Raw genomic sequence first — 23,095 nt, forward strand, 5'->3', positions numbered from 1 at the left:
TGAAGACCACGTAGATGAAGCTTGCTATGCAAACTATAATTTTGTTCGACACACCAACACTTATCAACGAGTTATGAAGTTCAAAACTAGTCTCAAGCATAGGTCGAGACTTTTGATTGGTAGAGTCAATTATGTCAATCACAGAACACAATAAATGAATTAATCGAGGTCGTGTAAAACGTAAATCAGACGTTGTCAAAGGGATTTGAAAAATTGCTGCCTGTAGCATAGATCTAGGCGCTTCAGTCAGTGACTGAGGTATGGGGCGGAGCGGAGCGGAGATGTGCAATTGAATCTGATTGGTTATTTAAAAAACTTCTCTGCTCCGCTCTGCACCGCTCAGCTTTGGTGTAAACCATTCCTTAAGCGCTAGAACTATACTTTAAATAGTTATGTTTTGGCTTGTAGTTTCATAGCTTCTTACCTGCAGTGATGAGTGTGTTGGCGAAGAACAGCGGCAAGCAGTGTTCGCGCATCGCCAGGCCCATGACGTTGGCACCCACCGCTGCGCCCGACCGCCCCGCCATGTACAGAGTGCAGAGGGCCAGGGCTCTAATAGAAAGGGAAAAAGGAATACAAATTCAAGACTTTCAAAGGCAAAAAATCATTCTCTTATCATAAGATACGAGACATGAGATCATGAGGTCTTTAGTTAATTTCTTCACTTTCCACAACTTTAAATCTTACTAATATTATAAATGCGAAAGTTTGTATGGATGTCTGGATGTTTGTTACTCTTTCACGCAAAAACTACTGAACAAATTTTGATGAAACTTTACGGTACTATTGTTAATAACCCGGAATATCTTATAGGCTATAATTTATGACGATCTGTGACAAAATAAATTTCACGCGGGTGAAGCCGCGGGCAAAAGCTAGTAATCAATAATAATTGGCTCCTAAAATAAGTGATGATGATAAGATACTTTTTTGACTATCCATAGCTGCACTTCTTGAGATCGTCTGTCCAATGACACTGCAATGAAGAATCAATAAATAAGCAGAAAGCTTGTGTTTTAATGTCACAAGTTGCGTCTTATCAGATGCGCTACAGAATTAAATACCTCATCACAAACCTTCATTATTAATGCGACCCTAAAAATTTAATATCCTTGTCTGATGGCTTGAAATATTGCGATACATTTCCATTTTGTCGGCGTCATTATGACGTATGATGACACTATCGGTTCCAGCTATGTTACTAGATTAATTTCATATCACACAATAGTCTTGTCTCACCTCACACTGGTAGGGAACACCTCCACAGCAATGGCGGCGAGCACAGAAGCAGCGCAGCCGCAGCACAGGCCGACGATGAACAACGTGATGGCGACTATCGGCTGGGGAAGCACGCTGGACGCTGCCAGCATCAGCGAGCAGACTGCCAGCACTGAACCTGGGAAAATAAACAGCAGGTATGGTCTAGGACAGTGTTCCGCAAAGGTTGTACCGCGGCACACTGGTGTACCGTGCTCATTAAATGGTATGCCTCGGAAAAATAACATTATCTTGTAAACCTATTCTTAGTAAGTAAGTAACGGTAAGATTAATAAAGGTATAAATGGTGTACCTCCAAAAAATTACCGTTTTCCTCGATGTACCTTGAACACAAAAATTTTGCGGAACACTGGTCCTAGGATGCTCGTGATCATCCACAACTTATGTTGTAAGTACTAGCAGGCCTGTTCATCTCCGCGAGTTTACATCGAAAACAAAACACGCACGATGGCCCACCTACAGGATACTATTCGACAAGGCCTCACATACGAGCGAACATTGACTCACGCACGCGTATTCCTGTGTATGATGGAAGAAAATAAAGAAAATGGTGTACTAAATACTGTGCAGTATTTAACTGCCTAAATAATAATAAAAACACAGAATGTACTTTTTTAAGTTGCCTCAAGACACTGAGAGGTAAATAAGTAGTTAATATTATTCATGATAATTCATGCTAAATCATGTATTTCCTCCGCCATTTTCCGCAGTTTGGCACCTCACGTCACATCATTTTACCGAAGTCAGCCCTATAGCTTCGGCGCAGTGCCGATCACTGACGTTTGTCAACAAAATGGTGCTTGACTCTTGAGACATGCTAAATTACACCATATTGTTAATGACATTGAGCATACAATTTTTTAAATACCTTCGCGAAGTAAAACTTCTGTACGTAGTACTGATTATTATTCTGTGGTACTAGTAGGTACAGTTAGAAGCAACGCCAGCTATAAGTAAAATTCGAACTACATGAGTAGAACCAATGGTCGCCTTGTCCTTTGCAGTGTACCTAATCTATGCGATTTTTTCTAAGTTATTTTGGGACTGTCGAACCTAGAGTACCAGATTCGGTCTCGTGATATTAAAACAAAGTTTGGAAAAACGCTCTGTGTCGTATTATACCTCTGTGACCTACAATTTATTAAAAAGTTACAGATTGATTAATAAAATAATTAAGCGTGCTACTCGCAATAAGTACCTAAAGAAGTAAATAAGGATTAAGACGATGAATATTGATACATTCAAATGAAAGTAATCAAGGACCACGTGCGGATTACTCGACCGATTATCATAGAAATGTATATGCTTACAAATATCTTCTAGATATGTAATTGTAGAGTCCAGTAATTTACTATTTGCATACGTCTAATGAGATTAGCAGTCCTTTTCGTAATTACGACAACCTTTTATGAAGAACATAATGTAGTATTATTTTTGTTTCTAAATATAGTAAAACGCATACACAATAGTAATTGCAGAGCATGTGAATAGCAGCCTAAATTAGTGTAACACTTGAGTGAGATAATAAATTGTATTTGCGGAGACATCTTCAAGCAATTTCATGACACTGCTAATGGATTTAATCAACTTGTTTTCCTGCACTAAGTACTTGTATTGTGATTAATGAATGAACGCTGCGATATTGAAGACTGAAAAATGTAATGAGGATCATTTCGATTTTTAGCTGTGAATGCAGATTTATAGGGCTAAGAAATCCTTAATACACAGTCCAAAAATTTTTGTTCTACGACAAAAATTGACGAAGTTATGGCCAAATTACTAAAAAATTTCACTGACCGCCCGGCGCGGGGACGATGACGTCACTATATCCGATCCGAACGCTGCCGGCGTACTGCGTGGATAGAAAATATTTTTTTCTAGCCAAACTATCAGTTTTAGAGAAAAACTTGTAATGACATTTATTCATCAGAATAAAGTAAGCTATCGATAGGTAATTTAAAAAAATAGAAATTGTGAAAAATACCGCAAACAATCCATACGCTCATACGATTCAATGGAACGCAGAGACGCGATTGGGGTCTCCGCGGTGGTATATTTGGCGATTTATTCAAATAAAGTGTTCATAAGTGTTGTTAGAGTCATAATATCTTCTTCCAAGTAAAATATAAAAATGTATAAGTATTAATTTATTTACTTCTAACAATAAGGTATAGCTGAGACAGATACACTCTGCCTAGGCTACAAGACATTGCTATGAAGATCATTTCGATGTAGGTACACGCAATACCTACCTGTTATTTAGTTTTTCTGAGTTAAACCTACGTACCTACCTATCTATTCGCCGTTCCCATGGGCGGGCCAGCTGCTGCAGGAAAGGACAGCTGCTCCCTCCTGGAAATCTATTTAATCTTAGCCTAGAAGCTGGGTATGACTCCCCCGCCCCCTTCCTCTCCCCAGGTCATAAGCTGGGCATGACTTCCCCCTCGGCCAGAAGTTGGGTATGATTTACCCCTCTCCAGGCCCGAAACTGGGTATGACTTGACCCCTCCCCCTCCCCCCAGGCCAGAAGCTGGGTAAGGCTTGCACCTCCCCCCAGGTCATAAGCATAAGCTGGATATGACTCCCCTTCGGCCAGAAGCTGGGTATGACCCCCCCCCCCCCCATGCCAGAAACTGGGTATGACCCCCCCCCCATGCCAGAAATGCCAGAAACTGGGTATGACTTGACCCCCCCCCCCTAGGCCAGAAACTGGGTATGACTTGCCTCTCCCCCCCTCCCACCAAGGCCAGAAGCTGGGTAAGTCTTGCCCCTCCCCCCAGGCCATAAGCTGGGTATGACTTATCCCCCCCCCCCAGGCCAGAAACTGGGTATTAGCATCATATTATGTATTATTATGTTCAATACATACAATCATTAAGTCACACTCACCCCCAACCGCGTCTCCGCATTGCATCGAATCCTATGAAAATGTGGTTTTTGGACATAGCGATACTTATTTTTCACAATTTTTATTTTTTTAAATTACTGGTCGATAGGTTACTTTATTTTGATGAATAAATGTTATTAAAAGTTTTTTTCTAAAACTGATAGTTTAGCAGGAAAAAAATATTTTCCATCCCAATAGTACGCCGGCTGCGCTCGATTCGGATATAATGACGTCACGCGGCCCTGCGTACGTTGACTTTTAGCGGCAAAAACGGCCTATAGTCCAGTCATTATAGTAAGTTCACCTCGGAATTCGAGATACCCAGCTATAAGTCTGTAAATACGTGTATATTGACACCCTAAAAGTTGTCTCAAAACCTACATATGGTAGGGTGTAAGCAACTATTAAATTTCAAGGTCAACGGTCACAAAAATCGGTTTTTTGCGCTTTTTTTAGAAATATCTCATTTCCTGTGGGTTTTTTGCTATTTGTATTTATTATCAATATTGTAGAATACTAAATTCTCTACAAATTTTGTTTAAAAACTTTTTTTATACGGTGAACCGTTTTCGAGATAGAGGGCGGAGAGCGCGCGGTCACTGCATCACTTCAGGTCTACTTAAGCGGTTTAGATTTTTCATACAAAAGGAGTTTCCCGCTAATTCCTGTGGGAATTTCGGGAATTCCTTGTTGTAACTAAGCTTTGAGTTTACTAAGGTACCTACATGCCAAATTTCAAGCGTCTTAACTTCCGTTAAGCTTTTAGATTTTTCATACAAAAGGATTTTCCCGCTAATTCCTGTTCCCGTGGGAATTCCTAAGTATACTATAACCTGCCCAGGTGTATGAAGAATAATTGTACCAAGTTTCGTTAAAATCCGTCGAGTAGTTTTTGTTTCTATAAGGAACATACAGACGGACAGAATTCTATACATGAAATATATTTTCAAAATAACTATCAGGGGGTGATTAGTGATCGATACTGATGCCAAAAATGCAATCAGTAAAATTTTTGTCTGTCTGTCTGTCCGTCTGTATGTTCCTTATAGAAACAAAAACTACTCGATGGATTTTAACGAAACTTGGTACAATTATTCTTCATATACCTGGGCAGGTTATAGTTTACTTAGGAATTCCCACGGGAACAGGAATTAGCGGGAAAATCCTTTTGTATGAAAAATCTAAACGCTTAACGGAAGTTAGACGCTTGAAATTTGGCATGTAGGTACCTTAGTAAACTTAAAGCTTATTTACAACAAGTAATTACCGAAATTCCCACGGGAATTAGCGGGAAAATCCTTTTGTATGAAAAACCTTAACCGCTTAAGTTGACCTGAAGTGATGCAGTGACCGCGCGCTCTCCGCCCTCTATCTCGAAAACGGTTCACCGTATAAAAAAAAATTTTAAACAAAATTTGTAGAGAATTTAGTATTCTACAATATTGATAATAAATACAAATAGCAAAAAACCCATAGGAAATGAGATATTTCCAAAAAAAGCGCAAAAAACCGATTTTTGTGACCTTTGACCTTAAAATTTAATAGTTGCTTACACCCTACCATATGTAGGTTTTGAGACAACTTTTAGGGTGTCAATATACAAGTATTTACAGACTTACAGCTGGGTATCTCTAATTCCGAGATTCTTACCTAATTTAAGCTTAAATGACTGGACTACTATGTTTATTACTTAATATCTTCGTAAGTAATGGTCCGATTTGGATAATTCAAAAAGATATATCTTTCTTATGTCTTAAAGATTAACGTAGATACTAGTTTTATTGAATTTTCTACAACAGTACTGATCCTCATTGAAATATGCAAACATTAGGTAAATGTAATCTTTTGCCGAGGGTAGAGTAAAATATTAAGTTACTGACAGAATTTATGAATAGAAAATAATGACCAATGATTGGCCTATGTAGAAGAAATGTTCATCATCATCATCATCATTTCAGCCATAGGACGTCCACTGCTGAACATAGGCCTCCCCCAATGCTTTCCACGTTGATCGATTGATAGCGGCCTGCGTCCAGCGCTTCCCTGCTACCTTTACGATGTCGTCGGTCCACCTTGTAGGTGGACGTCCCACGCTGCGCTGCTGCGTGCCAAGAAAAGTAAGGTACAGCATTCAAGGTAGTAACATCGTCTCTCGACTGTACTGCAAATTCTGAGTTTTGACTGTACATTCATTCTGTGACAGACCAATATTTAGGCAGGCGAAGCCACGGGCAAAAGCTATTTAGCTTTAAAGGTCAGTACAGTAACAGTAGGTCGACCAAAGATGTCCCGGCTAATCCTGTCGGCCCCCCATTAAGTGGGGGCGTGTTGGGTCCCGTGTAGGGCGGGACATCCGCGGAAGGCGCCTTGGTAGTTCCTAGTACCCAAGGCGCCAACCACTATGCGCCAGAGGGAACACCTCAGGTTTTTAGTGGGTTCGAGCCCCACATAACCTGCCGTCCCCCGGCGGTAGGTATGGATAGGCCATTTTCCTGGGTAAAAAAAAGGTCGACCAAAGATCTGGTGAAGGTCGCGGGAAGTACCTGGATGCGGGCAGCGCAGTCGTTGACGAAACATTTGAAAGAGGCCTTTGTCTAACAGTGGGCGTCATTTGGCTGAAACGAACTAACGAAATAAACTTACAGTAGATGCAAATCTTGTTGCGCGTGCGCATGATGTAGCCGATGGCGACGTAGGTGGTGGCGCAGATCACGCCCATGGCGATCGACACCGGGAACACGAGGGGGTTTATGGTCTTCCGCTTGCAGGTGCGTTGGGTAGACACCTGAAAATATCACCAGTTATAGTCATGATGCTACTACATGAAGCTAGGGACTGGAATTCGCTGCCTGCTGCTGTCTTTACTGAACACTATAATCCGGGCTTTTTTAAGGCGATAGTGAATAGGTACTTACAGGGCAGATAATGTACCATCCTAGACTGCATCTCACTTAACACCAGCCAGGTGCGATTGCGGTTAAATATCTGCTTTGTCTTACATAAAAAAAATACGATGTATCAATTTTCGAAGTCACATAGAGCTATATAAATTTTGACCGTGAAGAAGTCTGAGGATGCTCGTGTATTTCATGTAAATTCATAGCATCGCTTCGGGGGAATGGACAATTAAATTAACTTAGGGCTAGTATTAAATCATCAAATAAATCGAACCAACCGCTGCGGCTTTTTGCTTTGCGACCATGACGTCACACATGCTGACAGACTTGTGAACGTTGAACAGCATCTCGTTCAGGATGTTGGGCATCCATGTGTAGAGCCCGCTGGATCTGAAGCAAATCATGACTTCAGCCAAGGGACGTCCACTGTTGGACAAGAATCTCCACAACGACCGGTCCTGTGCTACCCGCACTCAGGAAATACCTCATTATTTTGTGGACTTCTTAATGTCTTCACATAGCATCAAACAGAGAAGCGTATGCCCACCATTCATGGACAGCTTGAAAAAGTAATTATTAACAGCTTCAAGTTGTGACTGCATAGCAAACTACGGAAGCAGTTGTGACTGCTTGGGCGGTTTTGTCTGCAGTTTGCTATGCAGTTGTAACTTGAAGCTGTCGGATACTAGCTATCCGTGCAGGGCAGGCCTTTTATGTATTTAACTGCCTACTACCTAATAAGGAATTTAATAAAACGCTTCAAAATTGAAATCATCGCACTCCGTTATTTCAATTAGCAGATGACCTAATAGCAATGTATGAGATTTCAATCAATTGCAATCATTGCGATTTTGTTGCGCTGATTCATTGAATTTCAGCGGGTAGCACTTGACATAAATTGTGTTCTCGCAAGTTCCTTTTGATGGCCTCAAATTGTTTCTGTTATATTAATTTCAAAGTAAATACGCCGCTATTTTAAGAAAGAGGGTTTGATATATCCAGATATATTTTTGGATAAATATAAATTTGATTGGCGTTAAAGAATTGGGCAGTTGACACTTGACACCAAAAGAATAAAATCGGAACACAACTTAAAAAAAAAAACTAATTTGAAATGGAGTTCGTTCTCAATTTGCCTTACAATAATTCGATTTAATGTTAGTAAGGTTTTAGCAATAAATTGTTAATCAATTAAGTAGATGGAGTCTTGAGCTAGCTAGCTAGTTAAAGGTTTTCTGGAATAAATCGCTTCTTAGCAATAAGACCGCTCTAATTCTGTTGTTTCGATTTGGCATTTTTCTTACGTTTCACTTTTGGTGAATAATGAAGTATAATATTCTATCCTGTAATCGTAAATATAATATGGCCCAAAACCCGTTATAGTAGACTTGTGCCAGTAGTAAGAATACTTAGCAATTAATGATCTCATTTCCATGTCTGGTGCTCTTCATTACCTGAACTAATTTAGATAAAGCTAACTCGTAAGCAATTGGACTACATAAATAAAAATAGGCGCCGTTATCTGAAAAATAATGGTGTTTTAATTAGTTTTAATGTGACCAGAGTTAAGCGACAGGATTTTTGGCGTCTTTGCCATAATTATTGTCTGTAATGTACTATCTGCCCTTAACCTTTTATAGAACAACATACTTAAGTTGGTTGGTATTCTATCAAATCATAAAGTTCTATTCTCCTGACAGGGGCTAGGTCATCATCTGATTCCAACTATAAGATATAACTAAAATAGGAGAATAGACATACCTACTTCTCTGTTGGGATATGAGGGAATGTGTGGTAGAGGGGCTAATCCTTTGTTTGTATTTGTGTCTGTGTTTTTTTTTTTCTATATTATATTACAGAATCCGACTGCTAAGTTTGGCAGACGTCAACTATCTGGTTGACAGATATCCAAAGAGACATAAGGGAGTTGAAAGAAGAAAATCAAGGCTGCTAAGTTTTCAAAAGTCAGTGAAAATGTTTTAAATCTATTCGACTAGCTGAAAATTATGTTTTAGAAGCCGTGATGATAGATACATAGCTGAAAATGATGTTTCGGAAATTGTGATAACAGATTCTCAACTATAAAAGTACTTACAGACAGAACACCATGAACATGGAGAAGTGCGAGATGAGCACGCATCTGAGGAGCGGCGGCTTGAGCAGCTGGCCGAAGTTTTTGAAGGCCTTGCAGAAGCCGCGCTGGGCTAACGCGGTGGACAGGGTTATGGACTTCACCTGGTAGGTAATAAGGTTGATATTACCATAATTCTCAGGAACTTGCAAAATCTCTGCCTAACGAAGTAACAAGCGAACCTGCAAAGCCCTTCGTAACAATGCTGATGAGAGTTCACGCTTTGTTTGATAAATGAGTTCTGAAGCTTGATAAATGTAATTCCAAGCGTCAACCTTTCCATAACTCTAAGTGACAGCTATTATTAGGGCATCCACCAGTCAATTGATATAATTACTTTTTTATGCGGTTAAATACGTTGTTTCTCTATAGTGTTTTTAAGGAGATGCTCAAGTTTGACGTACTCACAACTTTGTTTTTAAGCGAACTAATCGAATGTATTGATTTCACATCAACTTCGAATCGAATGTAGCAAATAAATGTAAACGAGTCAGCTTTTCATACTTGTGTCCAATACCCTATATAATAGTGGCATGCAGTAAACACAAAGGTTATGAAGAAGTCTTACTGGATAATCTTCCTTCTTCTTCTTATGGTTCCAAGCGTAGATTCTGGCTAAGACTGGGATGGCTTTGATCTCTCCTTTAACTGCGTAAAGGAACCGCGGGCTCTCAGGCAGGAACACCATGATGATCGCTGCCAGCACCCCTGGCGATGAGGAAAAGAGTTTTAATCCTACGAGACTGTAAAGATAGTCCAACATTTGTAGGAAAACACGAGTATTGAATTTCTTCTGGAGTTTCCTTGCGTGATTGAATCAGAAATGAGGAGATCTGGCGAATGTGTCCTGCTCCATTTCATTATGTAACATCTATGTACCACATTCTGCAAATAAATAATTTGAATTTGAATTTGATCAAAAACTCATTAAAAAACTCATTAAAACTCATTTATTTCTGTAAATAGGCTTAAAAAAAGCACCTTTACACGTCCCAGTATTAACCCTACAACTGCTTCAGGACAATAAATGGGCCAGTGCTGAGAAAAAGCAGCGCAAGAAACTCAGTCACTATTGTCAGCCTCTTTTTCAAAGGTTTACATGCTTTAAAATGTACAAAGTTATAAATATTTATGCGAGTTATAAATATTTATGCGATCCGCAGGAGAACCAAAGTGACTGACATAGCCCACAGAATCGCTAAAATCAAGTGGCAGTGGGAGGGGCACATAGCTCGTAGAGCAGAGAGTAGAGGCAGAAAAGTTCGCGAGTGGCGACCACGAGCTGGAAGGCGTAGTGTGGGCAGGCTTCCCACTAGGTGGACCGACGATCTGGTGAAGGTCGCGGGAGGTACCTGGATGTGGGCGGCGCAGGACCGGTCTTTGTGGAAGACCTTGGGGGAGGCCTTTGTCCAGCAGTGGACGTCTTTCGGCTGACACGAACGAACTTATTCTACGGGGATAGAACCTGCGACATCTGGCGTAGTTGGTTCAAAAGAACCTGTAAGATTAGAGCTGTTTCAAAATTTAATACACTCTTGATTTTATTTTATCGATTATAAAAAAATGCAGTTCGCGTCTTCTGGAGCTGCAATTTTTTTCTCAGCCTCTTTAAAATACTGTCATTTTTTTCACTCATACCTACTATTACGCCCGTATTTACAAACTACTCAAAGGCACAGCGTTGAATAGACCTCTGTGATTGGTTCGTGTGTCACCCTGTGCGTCCACGCGCACTGTGAGACCTCATAGTAATGTTTGTGAATACGGGCGTAAGTATCTTTGAAATTGTGAATATCAGTGTCACTTATTTGCTGCTAAAAGTCAAAAATCTACCAGGTGTGCACCAAGACCAGATGTACGCTCGCCATGGCACCATCTTCACATTGATTAGGGTGAACGACCAGTTGCTGGAGAGGATCAGCCACGCCATGACTGCAGTAGATGGAAAAAAGCTGGTTATGATGATGAATTTGAATTTGAATAAATAATCTGGTTGAAGCTAAAATTGAAATGCTGTTAGGTTTGCAATTTGAATCCGCAGAAGGTAAATAATTCTGGTTATCTCTAAAACGTACATTTTTTGAAGACGGCTTCAGAAGCTATAGCTTTTTCAAACTGTTTATTACTATTCCACACGTTACAAAGATCTTTAAAATATTATTCCACATCATATTTAGAATCCTCAAAATAATATTGGACAGTTCGGACTCGGGTATAGCAAAATAGAGGAGAGGATGACGCAGATTTATACTCGTAGGTAGATTAACTTTAAAATAGACGTATTTTTTTTAATAAAAAATGGAACAAAAAAGCGTGAAAATTTTATAGTAGGCATTCAATAGACATGTTTTTCCTGCCATATAACATCATAATACAATCTCAAGGCCTGCTTCAATGTAGGTCATTGTACATTTTTCTCCTTACATAACGTTTAAACGCGCGTGCCAATTTCTGGTAGTTAGGGCACTTGTTTGCCAAATGTTTCGCTATTAATTTCTGCAATTTCCAACAGTATAGGAAAACAGGACTGTAAGGATATAGAAATAGAGCATACTATTAAAATAGCTTTAGCTATGGATGTACTAGGGAATATGGAGAACCCGTGGTAGACTCGACGACGCGTGTATTCATTGAGCATTCGTAATTACTATACTATTAATAGGTTGTTTTGATGGTATAACTCATACGAACGAAGGGTCAATGTTGTTAAAGCTACGGTACCCATTGATTTGGATTATTGACTCTCTGAAGGATGAATTAAGGTGGTAGGGAGACATTAGGATGCCTGTTGGGGACCGTTCAGGGAAGATCAATGGGACCTGTATTCAGTAGAGGAAATGGACATCCTATTGACTAATAGAAAGCACCTAAAATTGATAGATAGAGAGATAGTTAAGGGGACCGTGCGGAGAAAATACTTTAATTTATTTATATTTATTAAAGGAAATAGACACTCTATTTATCAATGTAAAGTACGTAATTGACAGATAAAGAGGTCGAGAGTATTTTGCGCACTGAGCCAAAAGTGTAGGTACAATCAATCACTTACATGAAATAAAAAGCAGTAAAGTATTCAATTGTTGACAGACTAATTAGAAATCTGACAGTAATTTCATTGATTGATTAAGCGTCTAATTAATCGAAGATTTAGTCTAAAACTTACCCGGCAATACGATGAAAGTGAACGCGATGAAGGTGGACCCGAACGCAATGGCGGACGCTCGGCGGGAGTCCGTGTGCATTTCGCCGAGGTACGCGTACACGGTTGCACTTGATGCAGATACCCTGCATAGTACAGAAATAAAACACATGCCACGCACTAAGAAGCTAACGTCTAATTTTTAAATGAGATACAATTAGGTTACTACCCACATTTATGTTGTAAAAAAGAGACTTCATTCTATTGTAACATGGCTTTATGAATGCACAAGCAACGCAGAATTAAAATAATTATCTGTGGCCTAGCTTTTTACCCTACTTTTTACTTTACTGAAAGTTTACTCTAGTAGTCTGGTCAGAATATATGGAAAATACTTACCACTTAAAGATTTTATAAACCTTACAAGTTGGTTCACGCAATAATTTGCACTCAGAAGAATTTGCTATGAAAAAATCTTCAGGCGTTTAAATATTTTTCTCTACTATTAAATGCACCTGGATATTTGTATTTGATAGTAGATACTTACAGGCATCCTGTAAGAAACCTCAGTATGAACAAGGTCCAGAAGTTGCCGGACAGGGACGAGACGAAGGACACGACCGTTCCCGCGCCGATGGCCGGCAGCATGACCGCGCGTCGTCCGAAGCGGTCACTCAGGTAGCCCCAGATGATGGCCGTCGAGAATATACCTGGGGAACCCTTCGTGGTTGATAATACAGAATCCTGAAAAACTCGACTGTCGTGTGAACACACATATTATTATTATTTATTTGTTTGAAATTCGAATAACAAATTCGAGCGGATCGGTTTTTTTGCGGGATACTGGGTCACTTCTAAGTTGAATGGATTTAAAATTTATTTTTTTCGTTGATGTGATCTTTTTTCTCCCGAAAATGTGGTCTTATTTAATTTTCTCCTTTTAGCTATGTACCTCTACTATGGACTTTTTCCGCTACTATGGATCCGCTCGAATTTGTTATTCGAATTTCAAACAAATAAATAATATTAGTGTTCACACGACAGTCGAGTCTTGCAGGATTCTGTATTACTGGACCCCGCAAAACTGTATTGCAGTGGAAATAAAGTAAATTCTTATAGCAAATATAGAAAAGAATTACTGGTACAATATTTTGTGGTCGTATGCTAGCTGGAACTAAATAATCGCATAAAAATTGCTCTTCAAGGTTGAAAGATAACGTGTGAAACCAATTAGATATTTGTGCCGGTATTCTTTAGAAACTGTTTTAACAATCAGTTTGTTAATTATTGTATTTCGTAGACTCTACGACGTAGAGTTACCTATAAACGCGGCGGCGTTGATCAAGCCTTTCTCGTTCCCAGTCAGTCCCAGGTCGCATTCTGCTGCTGTGATGATGTACCTGTCACAAACCAAGAAGTTTCGTGAACTTTTCCGTTGGTTAGCAGGGTTTAGTCAGAAACTATGGATATGCTTGGATTTTATTTAAGATTAAATCAGGAAGAAAGCTGTCTGATAGAGAACGCTAAAGTTCGATAGATTGTGTCTGGGAAAACGCAGTGTGAGACATTTTCCAGCAAGATGGACCCACGCTATAAATGCAGTAATTGTAAAGTTACAAGTTTTGTAAGAGCAGTCATCAAATTGTTGTCTGCTTCATGCACCCTGTATGATTATCTTTTCGTAGCAGATAATTTAGTACTAACTTACCCTATACCGAGTGACTCCACCGTCGCATACAACAGGACTAGCCCGCATGTCACCAACACTACGTAGTTGAACGCGCCATGACCTGGAAGAAAAGCATAATATTGGCACGTGCTGCCCATTGCTTAGGTCCTTCTACTCAGCCCTACCAGGTAAAAGCACGGGAAAGTCATTTGCAGTGGTCATAACAATAGTCTAACTAAGCCAATAGCACCAAACATAATGCATTTTAGAACCAGGTACCTACCTATGTAAAGCGGCAGGGGTACGGGACGGGCTATGCATGAAAATTGTTATGATATTATTAAAGTAGAGAATAGTAGTGTTTTAGCAGAGTTTATTTAGATTTTACGACTCCTTATGAAAGTCCAAAATCCACGCGAGCAAAGCCGAAGGAACAACATTAGTATAAAAGCACTGTTTTCAGGTTTCAGGCACTGTGTTCGCTGTACGTTTTCGTAAATTATACTCACCAGTTTCTTCAAAAGCTTCTTCAAAAGTTGTCATGGAACTTTGACATTATTTTACCGACATTTTTACATCACAGGTTTTGACAAGACCATCGCAATGTCGACGTGCCGAATGACAGCGCTAGACGAAGAATAAAAACAGGAAATTCTGTTTATATAGTTTTGGGGCAAAGTAGGTTTATTCATCGGACCATATAGACTATTCTTATCACAATTTTATTAATATGAAAAATAGTGGGCATCCATTTTATGCTCCTGAGTCGTGTTCCTGTTCACTAGATGATATTAAAATAACTTTGCCTCTATCAACCACTGACCTAATTATTTAATGATTTTAGTTTACGTTTGGCTTAAAGTTACATTTTTTAAACTATGAGGGGGTAAAGATAGGGGTAGTAAGTACCTGAGGATATGAAGTTCATATTTACTTACATCAGTATTACTCGTAGATGTGCACTCACAGAAACAGATGGCTTCACCGTATAAATTAAAATTCATCTCTTTAAAATTTGTACTGAATCAACACATCACAAAAACTAACTCATCATTATTTAAAATATTTTTTAACAAAAACAAATGAGCGTCTTTTGTTTTAGCGGAATCTTCCGAAAATCATAAACTTTTTCTTAGTGGCCAGTGCAAAACAATGTGCAAAAAGGAGGTTGTTAAAAATAAAGCAATCTGCTAACTGACCAGTGCTAAAAAGAGGTTTAAAATATAAATACCAAACCTGTTTAGTCAAATAAAGACCACCATGATATTGTTCACAGTTTGATCATGTCAGTGTAATGAGGGTTTTCGCGATTGAAAAATCCGCCAGATGGCAATACGTAGACGCGAGGTCCAAATTTTAATGCTGCATGATTGGTGGATTTTGACATATCTGTCAATGTCATGTCAATAATAACCAAGCGCATACCACCGACTTTGAGATGTAAGTTGGGTCGGGCTGTTAATCAGTATGGACATGTATGAAAGTGCGCACATTAAATTTACAGAGATTTGGTATCGGCCGATTCTTCATACAAATTAGAATCGGGCCCAACTATCGACCAACTAAAAATCGGTTGTCTGCGCCTAGGCTAAACTCGTACACGTATAAACCAAGTCAATAGCGGCAGGCCTGGCTCACTCCGCGCGGTACATCCGATAATTACCTACAGCGAAGCGCCCCGCCGGCGGGTATTATATCAGTCGAGTGTCACGCGCGCGCTCGTCAGGACGCTGGCGTGCGTTGTAGTATGATTATAATTCTATGATCGAAGTATTATTTAGAAATGGACATAAAGAGAAAGAAATATTGTGCGGCGTTCGGGTGTTTAAATTCGAAAAGTAATCTACCGGATTTATCTTTTTTTTTCGCTTCCCAAAGATGCTGAAAGGTATGTTGGCCATGTAGGTAATCAATAATTCTTAGGATAGTATAGGAACCTAACCTACTATGAAGGTTTTCCATAATGAATGCATACTTACCTACATACGTACCTCATTACAAATAAGTAGATTAATTATTTTTTCACTAGACAGCAACCCTAACAGCGTAAGAAGAGTTCAGAGGCACGCGATAGAAAGAGACAAAACTTGTAGGTGAATAAAATTGTAGGTACGTAGTGCTGTGCGAGCTGAATTCCACTGTATCGCGTCGTAGCAAGACTCGCATTTATTTAAATCGTCTTGCGGAGTAATCCTTCTGTACCTGTACTATTACTTATTCTGTGATAGCGGTCAGTGACATAACCTACACGTGTATACAATATTACTATACATGTAAGAGTAGGCGCACACCGTTGATTTTTAGTTGGCCGATAGTTGTGCCCGATTTTAAATTGTATGAAGAATCGGCCAAATCGAATCGGCGTAGTGTGAGCACTCCCATACATGCCCATACTGATCAACTGCCCGACTAAACTATCAGCCGACGAAAAATCAACGGTGTGCGCATACTCTAAACATGTACCAGTTATAGTTAGTTAAGGAAATAAATAAAATTTTATATGACTGTAGATTATAGTGCTTTGCTAATTTACGAGCAAAATTCGTAGTTGCTAATAACATACATTATAAAAATCATCATAAATTAGACACATAATATTATCCTTGGAACGGATACATAATTTTATGTATCAAATTTTTTTTTGTATATTCATTCATATACTGTTTCATACATTATAAATTATATAGTTGCTAAGTTAAAAGTCAAATTTTATTTAGCCACAATAGCTAGATAATATAGCTTGGTGGTTAACATACGTTTTTAGATATACAATTTTTATAAAAACACTCAGACGAATACATACATACTATTCGTTCGCGATAAGTTTTCTGCTGGCGATATGACGTCCACTTGTGTCCAAAAATTGTGTATTTGCGTAAAATAAGACACATTAATTGCGTTAATCACTAACTACCTAATTGCGTTTAATCGCGGTTGGGGGAGGGGACGCGCATTCCACGGACCGGCAAACTTAGCGCGAACGGGTAGTAGGTAAGTACATAGTGCTCATTCACCAAAATGTTTTTGTTACGGGAATTGAACCCGCGACCTCTGGCATAATCTCCTTAGTACCTACTAAGCCTAAAGTATGTTTAGTCATCTACGAATGATCACTAAATATCTGCTTCCTGATTAATCAGCCTTAATCCGGTTACTTTCGATCACTAATCACAATCATGACTACTTTCTAGCTTCCGATTTTGTCTGAAGAAATTGGGTGGGCAATTAGTTATTTCCTGTGTCAGGGCTTGGAGACCACCTTGGTGTTCAGAATCATGTCAAAAACACTTTTGTTGTTTGACGTCACCCCTATAACATCATGTTAATAAGTATTTGAGCTATTAATAATTACGACTAGATTTGTCCCGCGGCTTCGCCTGCATTAATTTTGGTCAGTCATATAGAAAAATAAGCATCGGGATTTCAGGAACAATGCAGCTATCTTCTAGTGAAAGAATTTTTAGACGATGGCCGTTGGGGCAGAAAAGTTCTCGAGTGGTTACCACTGGCTGGAAGACGTAGCTTGGGCAGGCCTCCTACTAGGTGGACCGACGATCTGGTGAAGGTCGCGGGAAGAGCCTGGATGAGGGCAGCGCAGGACCGTTCATTGTGGAAAACCTTGGAGGAGGCCTTTGTCCAGCAGTGGACGTCATTTGGCTGAAACGAACGAAGTAGTTTCAGAGAGAGGAGCTCCTCAAGCAAACTCACAAACTTTACCGTTCTAAAATATCAATATGTTAAGATTGGCACTACACGTTAACTCGTACCTACCTACCAAATCTACCCAGAATTCCATCCTTCTCACTCATTTGTAAATAGAATGAGACAAAAAGTCCCACATCACAATGATAACTTATCGAGTGCAAGGGCAAGGGTGCGCCGGTTACCGGTCCGTATTGTTTACCTTTTTGCCGGTTGCAAGATACCTGATATGGACAGCTGATGGTATCCTATCTTTGATAAAAGATTTACCACAAGATCGGAGGAAAAGTTAGAGTTGATACAACATTTTAGTTAGATAATTCATAAAAGCAGAGTCAACCAGATAAGTTCAATTTTTGACAAGATTTCACGTCAGACGACAGCTGAAAGTTAATAAAAGCTTGTGAAAACACATTTTTTTAACACGCTTTTATTAGGTCGATTTGTAACGAAGGAACTAACGGAATCTGAATAGGCTAGTTTCCTAAAAAAATTTTTTTAGTCTGTCAATTTTAATATTAAAAAATATTGGACACGTATTTTTTTAATTGTCAATCTAATTAATAATTACAAAGTTATAGTGCGTTGAAGTTCCGCGCGACGTCACAAAGTGCCGCACTTTTACGCACTCACTGACGTCACGGGCCTGTTCTTTAGAACTTTGGCACGCTTTATCTCTTGACATTTTCATTAGTTTTAAAAAGTGAAAAATACGTGTCGAGTAGTTTTTGATCAGCTAACTCACGGACTAATTAAAAATCTTGCTTTTTTACCCAGGAAACATCCCTATACCACCCCTATTTTGCAGAGTGTGGAATACCTGTAATCTAGAATTATTTTCCACAAAACTTCTAAAATACACTAGATTCCCATGCGGAAAATTTAAGCGAGACAACCCTCTTTTCACGTTTGCCAAAACCATCGCTTACCACCGTAGAAAGATAGTTCTGTTGGCAACCAACAGATGGAGCCGTGCTCCTTTGAATCGCGATGTCATTTGTTTTTTTTTGCCCTATTTAGGTTAGTGGAGTAAAAATATAAGGTACAATATTTAAGGAAATAATGTCTAATAAACTTACAAAACTATGACAGATATACTTTCTTTCGTCTTATGTTTTGATGTCATTTAATAATATTCTTCCATCGCTGTAAGTAGGGTAATCCAATATGGCAATCAGCGTCTGAGCGAGTGCGCTGACCGCTTATTGCTAGCCGTTTCTTTATTATGCTTATAATATAATATTATTACCTTATTAGATAAGTTTTATGGCCACTATTAATTTATAATATCGTCTGGGCTGGTGAAATTGATAAAAATACCTAACAAGTAGGAGAATTGAAAACCAATGAAATTAGAACGCTAAGCTTGTGTCAGTGATAGTAAATTGATAAAATAGTTAAATTAAGTTAAATCAAATGTTACTCACGCCCCATGGCTAACTTCAGAAACTTACAGAAATGAAAACAGAGCTTTGAATTATCAAAAAACTAACATTACTTACTCTACTGCTTTTTAACCATACTCGTAAATACATAATAGCTTATTTTTAAAAACTTGGAATAGAAATCGATTGCCCCAGGTGGGAATTGAACCCGCGACCTTTCGCTTGCCGGGCGACTGCTCTGACCTTAAAATTTTTGACCTTTTGATTTATTTCAAGTTTTCAAAAATTTATAAAATTTTAATGGATAAATAAATAAATTTTAATAATTACTACTATTTATAGAGGTGTTTTTAATGTTAAGGTAGATATCATTATACTAGTGTACCTTGGCTTTAATTTTGACCAGGAGTTCAATTTTATTATTAACCTAAAATATTACCTAGTTAGGATAGGTTAGGTTAGGTTATTGTTGGGATTTTCTTTTCTCTGTGAGTGAGCTTTTATTTAAGTAGCATTTTGGTTTAGATATGAAAATTATTTGTTTTGTTCAAGTTAAAAAAGTGTTCTTCTACGTTATCCATTAATAACGTAGCTATGTAGCACTTACGTAACAATGTTATGAGAATATTCAGTACAATACAGAATTTATGTTCCATAAATATTATTATTATTTTACAATGTAAATTAAGTATGACACATCTTCCTTAAACCCAGAATATGTCAAACTGTATAGTAAGTATGACGTCAGAAGCATTGTCAGTAAAATGCGTGGATTGCGGCAAGTTTAAATTATTAACATAGTAAAATACAGTCAACAGCATACCAGACCATACATTTTAGTTGAATAATAGCCTCTATCACAACTAAATAAGATATCACAGTGTCAGGTTGATGTGCTGTCTTCCGTCCGGCTGATAACCTTCGACACAGGCTTGACAGATTTAAAGACCGAATCATTGATATCTGAACACGTGCACCATGACGTATATTTACTGCCCTCTTAATAATATAAACTTTTGTACTATGTATATTATCCTTTTGCATCGTAGATGATATTATGAGGATTCCGTCAACTGGGACCGCAATTAACTAGGACCGCGGTCCCAGTCGCCGGATCCGTAAAAATTTTAATAATTTTCTTCCGGCGACTGGGATCACTCATTAATTTTAGTACTGTCCTAGTTAATTGCGGTCCCAGTCACCGGAAGCCTCGATGATGAGGATATATTTTATGATTTGCACTCAAAGAGTGAGATCAAAAACATAACCCTCCTTCTAGCGCAGTCGGGTAAATAGAAGATTATTTATCAAAAAACGCTTATTGTTGTACTAATGAGTACTACCACAGAATAATATGGCACTACGAGTATGATGTCGTCGGTCCACCTTGTAGGTGCAGGTAGCAGGGAAGCGCTGGACGCAGGCCGCTACCAATCGATCAACGTGGAAAGCATTGGGGAGGCCTATGTTCAGCAGTGGACGTCCTATGGCTGACATGATGATGATGATGATGATGATGATGATGATGATGACGAGTATGATATTTAATCTAAATGCTGCTAATTTTGTAACAAAATTCAAATAAAATAAAACTTGCTCAGCTAAGTGGCTAAAGGGTAATACCAGATAGGCAGTTTTATTTGGAGTTATTTACTTTTATGAACAACATCTAAAATGTACAAAAATATTTAAAAAAATTAACAGCCGATAATTAAATTATTTTTTATTTAATTTGTATAACAATGATCGTAACAATATGATATTCTGACACTGATAAGTCGGTTACAACTGACGAAATACGCACTTCATTGATAACATAATTGATATGAAATATGAATATATTATTATTCTCTAGGATACTCCAATATTGTGACAAGGAAACAATATTAATTGGACCTTATTTATTGCAAGTACTGCATACATTGTAATGATACAAACAGGTCCTAACCCTAGACCAGATTATCATTTTGCCTTGATATTAGGCGATATTATGACTACCAAACAAGATATTGTCGTCAAATGATTTGAAAATCATTAAATAATATTAAAACTATATATTTTAAAAGATTCAGAATTCAGGTTTAAACTACGTCTATATTTAGTAGTGTCAATAGGCTAGCCTAATAATATCTATCCTGTTTCGTATGAATTTAAAAGGCGCCTGATGTAGACCATCCTTCGAGAAAATACTATGACAACTTATTTTAAATTAAATCAGCAGCTTATCTCGGCCTATTGAACAAAATTCGCCACACGTTTAATATCGCTTCCAAAACCGCGGTATTATCAGGCCTCCGTCACTCGCCTATGCCGGCCGAGATAATTACCTACAGCGCGCGACAACTTCAAGTTGCAAATCAGTCAGGGCCGCCACGCGCTTGTGAGCACACGCGTATTTCTATACACGCTCGGTCGATCATCGTCGCAATCAAGGTTTATTGTTCCAACAGCACTGTTATTCTTCTTTAATGTAAAATCGTAATATTTAGGAATGATAATTAACTGTAGTGATTTAAATAATTTAAAAAACTACACTTTTTAAATAATTTTGAAATACTAATGACTAAAAACTGTAGCAAAAAAATTATTTTAGCTAATAAAACATTAACCTTACTTCACCGTGTCTATTTTACGACACTACACCTTTTAAAACTGTTTGTCCAATTTCGAATTATCGCAACACTGAAGTTTATTAATAGGTACTTTAGAGAAGGTACGATTATACAAACACCACTAGATTAAAGTTTACCAATCGTAAATACAATAAATACTTCTTAAAATTAAGTTTTTATTTATTTAACTTTGCTTAAACAACCCTGACGCTTGAGCTGTGAGGTAGATCAATTATGAACAATGTAAGGTGCGATTTCGAATGCACCATGTGCGTTGGATATTTTGCATTATTATTATTACCGTTAAAATGCCGGCCTCTGATCCTACACAAAGGAGTGCAATTTCTGTTGCTACTATTATGTATTCTGTGGTATTATCAACACTATATTGGTCACACGCACCAGCGCACGCGATCCGTTCGTACTCCGTAACTATATTTAGTACATTTCGTGAGTACGCGCGAAACGCACGCGCTTCTTTACTCGACCACTACAACTGCATTTTACAAAATATTTCAATGAAAACACGTTCATTGACATCGTAAACACCCCACTGGGTGGTGTGCCAACGAATTCTGGACCAAATTGTGTAGTAAATTATACCAGTGATTAATAATTTTAAGTTAAACACAGTGATATTAGAATAAATATGAAGAAAGAAAGCGCGTCGGACTACGAGAAGAATCGTGATGAGGACGAGGTGTTTTTTGAAGATGCATTCGAGTTGGCCGGTGAGTAATGTTTTGAAATCAAACACTGATGTTTTGAATGCATATTGCGTCATTTTTTAAATGTATGCGTGTCGCACATTTTAAAAAAAGATTTCAGTTTACAATAGATAATCCAATATCGTTAATCATTCTGCTGCTGAATATTTGCTCTAACATTTAATTTTCTTTTCCCAATTTCTTTTATTTGATGAGATTAACATTTTTTTATTTTCAAAATGATCTTCTTGTTTCATTTATAGTTAACAAAACTATTTATAGTTATAAATCGTAAACATTTTAACGACAAAATTATACGTTAAGAGGATACATTTATGCGTCTCTTTATTGAGATCTTACAATACATGTTTTTTTAATATTTTACCCTACCCCAGTGACTAAGTAAATGGAAGGTATAGATTATTATCAGTATGATGTTACAGTTTGTTTGTTGTGGTAATAAAAATGAGGCCGTTGCAATATTGATCGCGGTTATCTTCTATGATATTTTTGTTATCGTAATAAAATTCACTTTGACAGTCATAAATCAGTAATTATTTTGTAGATTATTATGTAAGATTGTAACATTATTTATAAATTTCTGTTTCTTATTTTAGGTCACAACTGACCGTTTTGTGTTGGGTACAATAAAGATGATTTTATCTATTTATTTAAATGTTCTTAATCA

At 38.1% G+C, this 23,095-nt stretch overlaps 3 protein-coding genes across 3 annotated transcripts in view; 1 reads left to right on the plus strand and 2 right to left on the minus strand.

The window, feature by feature from the left end:
* Positions 1–410: 410 nt before the first annotated feature.
* Positions 411–9,881, minus strand: LOC135076735 (uncharacterized). The gene is made up of 6 exons (XM_063971156.1): positions 9,762–9,881; positions 9,158–9,297; positions 7,341–7,488; positions 6,809–6,950; positions 1,240–1,396; positions 411–552 (listed from the first exon to the last, which is right to left on the minus strand). The coding sequence occupies exons 1-6, from the start codon at positions 9,879–9,881 to the stop codon at positions 411–413; spliced, it is 849 nt and encodes a 282-aa protein (XP_063827226.1).
* Positions 9,882–10,970: 1,089 nt separating this feature from the next.
* On the minus strand, positions 10,971–14,601 carry LOC135077036 (synaptic vesicle glycoprotein 2A-like). The gene is made up of 6 exons (XM_063971628.1): positions 14,511–14,601; positions 14,041–14,122; positions 13,653–13,732; positions 12,880–13,042; positions 12,357–12,478; positions 10,971–11,125 (listed from the first exon to the last, which is right to left on the minus strand). The coding sequence occupies exons 1-6, from the start codon at positions 14,542–14,544 to the stop codon at positions 10,998–11,000; spliced, it is 609 nt and encodes a 202-aa protein (XP_063827698.1). The 5' UTR covers positions 14,545–14,601; the 3' UTR covers positions 10,971–10,997.
* Positions 14,602–22,103: 7,502 nt separating this feature from the next.
* The window catches only part of LOC135077057 (synaptic vesicle glycoprotein 2A-like), a 30,660-nt gene continuing 29,668 nt past the window's right edge, over positions 22,104–23,095 (plus strand). Inside the window, exon 1 of the mRNA XM_063971654.1 lies at positions 22,104–22,431. Coding sequence (XP_063827724.1) covers positions 22,350–22,431 — 82 coding nt within the window. The 5' untranslated portion in view covers positions 22,104–22,349. The remainder of the gene's footprint in view (positions 22,432–23,095) is intronic.

Source organism: Ostrinia nubilalis, chromosome 12 (assembly GCF_963855985.1).
Source record: "Ostrinia nubilalis chromosome 12, ilOstNubi1.1, whole genome shotgun sequence".
Taxonomy (NCBI): Eukaryota; Metazoa; Arthropoda; class Insecta; order Lepidoptera; family Crambidae; genus Ostrinia; species Ostrinia nubilalis.

Excerpts from the sequence above, each read along its gene's own strand:
- LOC135076735 (XM_063971156.1), bottom strand. The coding sequence starts at position 9,881 with ATGGTGTTCCTGCCTGAGAGCCCGCGGTTCCTTTACGCAGTTAAAGGA. Across the intron at positions 7,489-9,157 it reads ATGTTCATGGTGTTCTGTCT|TGGACGTCCCTTGGCTGAAG; the intron begins GTAAGTACTTTT and ends CTTGTCCAACAG. Across the intron at positions 1,397-6,808 it reads CAACAAGATTTGCATCTACT|GTTCAGTGCTGGCAGTCTGC; the intron begins GTAAGTTTATTT and ends TTATTTTCCCAG.
- LOC135077036 (XM_063971628.1), bottom strand. The coding sequence starts at position 14,544 with ATGACAACTTTTGAAGAAGCTTTTGAAGAAACTG. Across the intron at positions 14,123-14,510 it reads AGAAGCTTTTGAAGAAACTG|GTCATGGCGCGTTCAACTAC; the intron begins GTGAGTATAATT and ends CTTTTCTTCCAG. Across the intron at positions 13,733-14,040 it reads GTGGAGTCACTCGGTATAGG|GTACATCATCACAGCAGCAG; the intron begins GTAAGTTAGTAC and ends GGTTTGTGACAG.